This window comes from Oratosquilla oratoria, chromosome 16 (assembly GCF_046742065.1).
Source record: "Oratosquilla oratoria isolate Oo_2021 chromosome 16, ASM4674206v1, whole genome shotgun sequence".
NCBI lineage: Eukaryota > Metazoa > Arthropoda > Malacostraca > Stomatopoda > Squillidae > Oratosquilla > Oratosquilla oratoria.
The window spans coordinates 37,614,901-37,622,400 of NC_134792.1; the positions used below are offsets into that span (position 1 = coordinate 37,614,901).

Here is a 7,500-nt window from a genome sequence, read left to right on the forward strand (position 1 = left end):
CACCGAATCACATTAATGACATTGACAGACTGGAAAAACTACAACGGCGAGCCACAAAACTGATTCCAAATATCAAAAATAAATCATACGAAAATCGACTAAAACATATGAATCTGCTTTCCTTAAAAAAGCGTAGACTCAGACGTGACTTGATACAGGTCTTTCAAATTCTAAAGGGAATTGACAACATCAAAAGTGACAAAATTTTCACTCTGAATGAGAATCAGACAAGAAACAATGGTCTCAAACTGTCCGGAAATAGATTCAATTTGGAAGTGGGTAGAAACAACTTCGCTAACCGTGTAGTTAATGAATGGAATAAACTTTCTGCAGAGGCAGTGCAATGTAGTTCATCTCGAAGCTTTAAGAATCATTTAGATAAACACCTAAGCAAGATGCTGTAATGATTATCAATTATTTTATATTATTTCTTTTATCATTTGTCTGTTTGATTTTCATTTATTATTAGTTATATGTCAACTTATAGTTATTTACTATTTACCAATTATTTCTTTTTTATTATTTAAATATAACTATGCATTTATTTATGGATTTTATTTGTTATTTACATTATAATGGTTTTTATTTATTCATTTAGCATTATGATTTTTTTTTTTCGCATCCGACCTAGATATGGACCAAAATGTCTCCTGTCGGTATGCTCCACCTTTGTAATCCTTTGTAATAATGCAAGTTTCATTACATATTTTATTGATTGTCCAGTTATCTAAAAAAAAAAACTCCTAACATAATAAGACTGAGAGAGGAAGTGTTAAGTGTCACTTGTCCTACTTCTTGGCGCCAACTGCCTCCTTGTCCTTCCCTCCTTTCCCGTTCTCTTCCACACCCTGTTTGCTTTAAAAAGACCTGGACAGTCTAATCTGTATACACTCCGGCAGCGTCCACTCCTAAGTCAACATGAAACTCGTGAGTGTTCCGTACAGTTTCAGTTCTCTTGTAAAAATGTAAAATTGTAATGAACATATGCACCATGTTATGTACCCATTCCTAAATTCAACTATGCGAATACAAACTCTACTAATGGAATATATATATATATGATATATATATATGTATATATATATAAATGTATATATATATATATATGTGTGTGTGTGTGTGTGAGTGTGTGTTTGTGTGTGTGCATGTATACACATATACATATATATATATATATATATATATATATATATATATATATATATATATATATATATATATATATATATATATATATATATATACATGCTCTGAATGGACCCAAGTCAATAAATTAACATATTTTCAACCACAATTCAATTTTAATTCCATGCCGTCGCAGTCGAGACTGACGAAGAACTCGATGGAAGCACAACTCAGCTCGGAATGTGTCAAAGTAACAAAGTGTCAGTGACATTTTGTTACGTCCGAGCAGAGTTTGAGTACTTAGCTTGACCACGTATCAACTATCTCAACTGGGATGGCATGGAACTAATTCTGAAAAGATATATATACATATATATATATATATATATATATGTATATATATATATATATATATATATATATGTATATATACATATACGTATACATATACATTTACATATATGTATGTATATATATATATATGTATACATATATCTATATATATATATATATATATATATATATATATATATATATATATATATATATATATATATATATATATATAAAGTATATATATATATACATATACATATAACGAAGTTTGATGTCCATAACTAATTCTAGGAGAAGTAACAAAGATTTGATTAGTGAGATTTTTTTTACATGCAAAATAAAAAATAATAAATAAATCTACAATCGATAGTACAGGGTTGTACCCACTAAATCACTGAGTTTCTTTGCAGCTCATCCTTACCGTCGCCATAGCCGTCGTCGTCGTGGCCCAGAAGGAACCCATTCCCATCTTGAGTGAGACTCGCCAAGAATTCAACAATGGCGTCTCTAGCAGCAGTTTCGAGGCTGGCAATGGAATCAAATTCCAACAGAAAGTAGTTACGGGCGACATTGGGCAAAGTAACGCCGAGGGTGTCTACAGGTGTGAAAATTAGCACTTCCTTCTTTTAGCTGTATATTTCTCTCAGTACTGTAATTTGAATCTAACACAGTGAAGTTCCCTATAGTAAATCATCTTCTTTTCCTCGACAGTTATCCCGATGAATTCGGCAACGTGATCGAAGTCCACTACATTGCGAACGAGAATGGATTCCAGGCTCAGGGCACCCACTTGCCCGTGGCACCCCCTGCGCCTGCCTATGTGGCCGAACTTCTGCGCATTGCTGAGGAGCAAAGGGCTGCTGGAATCGTCTTCGAATGAACCCGGCAGAACGGTTATAGCTAATTTATTCACTCTGATGTATATCAATAAACGACCTGTCATAGCTAAATTAGTAATAATTATTTACTCCCACCCGGACAACTATATGTTAGATGTGTCTTTAACTGTTGTTCTTACATGACGCTTTGATTAGAATATATGGGGATTAGAAATACGATTTTTTTTAGAAATTGTAAGTTAATGGTGTCTTGCATTTTGCAGAGACATACTAAGACATTTCTTTATATATGATAATCGTTCTAAAAAGAAATAATCTAAGATTGAAATCATGTAAATACTTGTTGAAAGGATGTCTTTCAAACACTCTAACCCATCAGTCGCACACCTTCAATTCCGGAACGTCATGATTAGGAATCCTATCTGCTACTATCTTGACATGCACGTTGTTAAAAAAGTCGGAACATACTACAACCTAAATGCTGAACAGGGCGGTGTCGACGTCATCTGCTGTCCGTACACCTATTTTATTTCCGCGACCTCCAACGCCGTCAGCTTGTAAAGTAGCATAAGAACGAGGCTTTTATTCACTTCGTAGCTGAAAAAATTATGAATTAAAACATTTACTACATTAATGTCTTTCAAATGATTACGTAGACTCATTATCAAGAATCCAGTCTGCTACCATCATACCACAGAAGCATTAAAACCAATCGGCACCAGCAATGAACTGAAGGAGGAATGGGGATGGTTCAAGGAAGGAGTCATAAGGTGTGCAAAGATGGTGTGTGGAGTAAGGAGGGCGGCAGAAAATGGAAAGAAGGGTTGTGAGTGGTGGGATGAGGATCAAAGAAATGTGTAGAAGAGAAGATGCAGGCATTCATAGATTGGCTACAAATAAGGACGAGGGAATCGTATGAGAGGTACAAAGTAAAGAGAAGGGAAGTTAAGCATAACATTAAGGAAGCAAAGAGGAGAGATGTGAAGTGGGGTAAGAGTATGACAGAAAGTTTTGAAAACAATAAAAAGATGTTTTGGAAGGAAATTAAAAGAGAGAGAGGAGGCGAATCAAGTAGAGAAGAAAAGGTAAAAGATACAGATGGAGAGATGACAATGGAAGAGAAGCCAGTGAGAGGGAGGTGGGCAGCGCTAAAAAATGAGAGTGATGAGTGAGGAAAATGGAGGAGAAATAGGGAAGGATGAAATGAAACCAGCTGTTATGATGATGAGAGCAGGTAAGGCACATGGTCTGGATGGATGCCATGCAGAATGTCTGAAGAAAGGAGGTACAGTTATGGTGGGCTGGTTGGTGATGTTATTTAATGTTTGTTTAAGAGAGGGTAAAGTCCCGGAGGACTGAAGTAGTGTCTGTATAGTTCCACTTTACAATGGAAAGAGGAACAAGTGTGAGTGTAATAGTTTGAGAGGGATCAGGTTGAGTTTAGTTGGGAAGGCCTATGGGAGGGTCTTCATTGAGACGATTAGGAGAGGAACAGAGGGAGTAATTGGTGAGGAACAGTGTGGGTTTAGGACAGGTAGGGGTTGTGTAGATGAGATTTTTGTGGTAAGACAGATATGTGAGAAAGCTATAGGAAAAGGTAAGGTTGTATTTTGGGCTTTTATGGATCTGGTAAAGGCTTACGACAGGGTAGATAGGAAGGCACTGTGGGAGGTACTGCAGATATATGGGATAGGAGGAAAGCTGTTAAGAGCAGTCAAGAATTTATACGAGAGTAGTAGAGCTTATGTTAGGATTAGAAATGGAGAGAGTGAGTGGTTCGAGGTAAAGGTGGGACTTCGTCAGGGATGTGTTATTACGCCATGGCTGTTCAATCTTTATATGGATGGGGTGGTGCGAGAGGTGAATGTAAGGATGGTGGGTCAGGAGTTGGAGATGATTAAAGAAAATGGAGAAAAGTGGGAGGTGAGCCAGTTGTTGTTTGCTGACGACACTGCGATTGTAGCAGGATATGAGGAGGGATTGAGGAAGTTAGTGACAGAGTTTGAGAAGGTGTGTGAAAGAGGGAAGCTGAAGATAAATGTGGGTAAAAGTAAGGTAATGAGATGTACAAGGGGAGAGAGTGACAGCAGGCTGGAAGTGAGCATTAAAGGTGAAAGACTGGAGGAAGTGGATAGTTTTAGATACTTGGGTGCGAATGTGGCAGGAAAGGGAGGGGTGGGGGTGGAGGTAGAATGTAGATTGAGAGAAGCGAGTAAATGCCTTGGTGGATTGAAGAGTGTAATGAGAAATAGACATCTGGGAATGGATGCTAAGAGGAGGATACATGAAGGAGTGATTGTGCCAACAGCATTGTACGGGGCAGAAACATGAAACATGAGAAAGGAAGAGAGAAGGAGATCGAATGTGTTTGAGATGAGATGTCTGCGATGTATGATACGGGTTACTAGGCTGGATAGACTGAGAAATGAGGAGGTGAAGAGGAGAACAGGGGTGGAAACGGAACTGGGAGATAGGGTTGATGAAAGAGTATAAGCATCGTTTGGACACATGGAAAGAATGAGTGAAGAAATATTAGTAAAAGAAATGTAGAAGGCAGAGGTGGAAGGAGTGAATATGAGGGGGCGTCCTAGGATGAGATGGATTGATGGGTGGAGGAAGGACGGGAGAGGACAGAAGATAGGGGTGAATGGAGAGGGGTTGTGTATAGATGATGCTGTGATGCATGAGGGGGAGTGGGTGGGCGATAGGGGTGAGGAAGTATGTATGAGAAAAAGAAAATGACGCAGCCCGAGGCGATCTCTCCCCGTCTTCTCTTTTTCTGCATGATGGGACAGAGAGGGGGGTCGCCGAATTTATGAAGCGGCCTTGCTGTGGATGTGCTGTGTCTTGCGACACTGCTTCTGACCCAGGGCAGTGGACAGGATGCAGGGATGACTCGTCATCCTGTAAGTGCCAAGATAAGAGTGAGGGAGGAGGGTGGAGGGGAATGGAATATATAGGAAATGTAATGGGTGGGAGTGGTTTCCATGCCTTTTTCTTTTTGGCTACCCCCCCTCCCGTGTAGGGGAGAAAGCCTTTGATATAGGTACGTACAAAACAGTAATGGTCATGAATAGTTGCTGGAACAGCTGTTGGTATAAAGTGAATTGAAATTGTGACGCTCTCGCATATTCCTCAATAGTATGAACTTAAAATAATTGACAACACATGTACATAATAGCATAAATACCTGGTGTTTCCCGTCAACAAATGGTTACTTTATACTCTATGTTGAATTGTATGAAAACCCATCTGATAACAGTATATAACAGTATTGCTGGAATTATCATTATAGTGTTATATATATATATATATATATATATATATATATATATATAGATACATATATGCAGACACACACACACACACACACACACACACACACACACACACACACACACACACACACACACACACACACACACCTATGTATATATATATATATATATATATATGTATATATATACATATATGTATACACACACACACACACACACACACATATATATATATGTATATATATATATATATATATATATATATATATGTATGTATATCACTTAGACAAAATGTAGGGGCACATTTGTAAAATAACCACGAAGAACCCACAGTCGGAATAAAAAGCAACTTGGAAGAAAGCATAACTTCTATATTTCGGCTAATAGCTACAGTCCTCTTCAAGAAAGTACAGGTTACAAGAAATAATAAATATAAATACAATCGAGATGTAAGTAGAAGGAGAACAAACATAGCTAAAAACATGACAATCCGTCGCGCAGCGCGGAGTCAGAAGGGGGGTATATGTGGTAGAGATGTGAGGCCAGAAGGGAAGCGTGGTCAGAAGTGCCAGAGGAGCGGGGTTAGGAGGATAAAGATTTTTAACCAAATGGCTCACAGCTAGCCGTGAGATTATGTCCAGGGACCATTGACCTATGTAGATGTTCAAGTTCGGAAATTCTTCTATTAAGGTGGATTCAACAATTTTTCTCCTGAAGCTGCAAATTCACTTAAAGAAAATGTTGTCCTTGTCCAAGTCAAGACTATGATTTTTGGTGCTGACATTATGGAACACAGCTGAATTTTCCTGGGCATATCTGATGGATCTTTTGTGTTCCGTTAACCTAGTGTTAAGATCCCTCCCAGTTTAGTCATGATACACCAAATCACAATCTTTACATGGTAGGATATAAACTCCTGGAGCCTCAGTTCCCCTTAACCTTTGGTGGACATTAATAATTTGTTTGTGTACAATGTTGGGGTAACTGCATGAGGGAAGCAAAGGTACAGTAGATGTTTGAGTAGTATGCTGCAGGTGTAGATCGTTTATTTGTTTTCCTTTCAGTTGCTTGTGCTTGGGTGATGAAATGAGATAGTTGAGATTGGATAGGGGCCCATGTATGGGACGGGAATCCCACTACCTTCATATAATCTTCTATGAGCAGGACTCCGACCTCCATATACAAATGTTCCATTGGAGTGGACCTGGTGAATCTTGATATGATTTTCGACGCTTTATTTTGTATTGTTTGAAGTATATGTATGTTTATCCAACCGATTGATGGGAACCAAGAAGTGGAGGCGAGGGCTGTCCTCAAGAATTGGCTGAGTCCGTGATAAGATCTTCCCTTTGACGACTAAATCCTTTGTTTGTTTTTCTCATTATCATATTTTTATTTTCTTGTCGATTCTCAGTGGGCTGAACCACATGCATCAAAAGTGAGACTCAGGACTTTAAGGTTCTTTTATCGATGGAAGGGTTTAGCTGCTTACTTTTACATGATTTTCTGGAGCGATCGATGTTACCGATGATTACAAAGTGTATATTTATTTTCTATATTTTTAAGACAATGTTCTACTTTGTCTCACGCTGAATGTTCTTAGCTGAATTAGCGGTCGAGAATGATACAGCTGCACACCATCAAGCCATTTGTGTGTCTATTTTTTGTTTTGTGTGTGTGTGTGTGTGTGTGTGTGTGTGTGTGTGTGTGTGTGTGTGTGTGTGTGTGTGTGTGTGTGTGTGTGTGTGTGTGTGTGTGTGTGTGTGTGTGTGTGTGTGTGTGTGTGTGTGTGTGTGTGTGTGTGTGTGTGTGTGTGTGTGTGTGTGTGTGTGTGTGTGTGTGTGTGTGTGTGTGTGTGTGTGTGTGTGCATGTGTGTGCGTGTGTGTGTATGTATTCACTTGGTCTTTGGATCACGTGTTGG

At 38.5% G+C, this 7,500-nt stretch overlaps 1 protein-coding gene across 1 annotated transcript; it reads left to right on the top strand.

Annotated features, from left to right (window-relative positions):
• The first annotated feature begins 893 nt into the window (after positions 1 to 893).
• LOC143033752 (cuticle protein AMP4-like) lies at positions 894 to 2,411 on the top strand. Its single transcript, XM_076199236.1, has 3 exons — positions 894 to 927; positions 1,872 to 2,062; positions 2,173 to 2,411. Exons 1-3 carry the CDS (start codon positions 919 to 921, stop codon positions 2,339 to 2,341), a joined length of 369 nt encoding a protein of 122 aa, XP_076055351.1. The 5' UTR covers positions 894 to 918; the 3' UTR covers positions 2,342 to 2,411.
• The last annotated feature ends 5,089 nt before the right edge of the window (positions 2,412 to 7,500 follow it).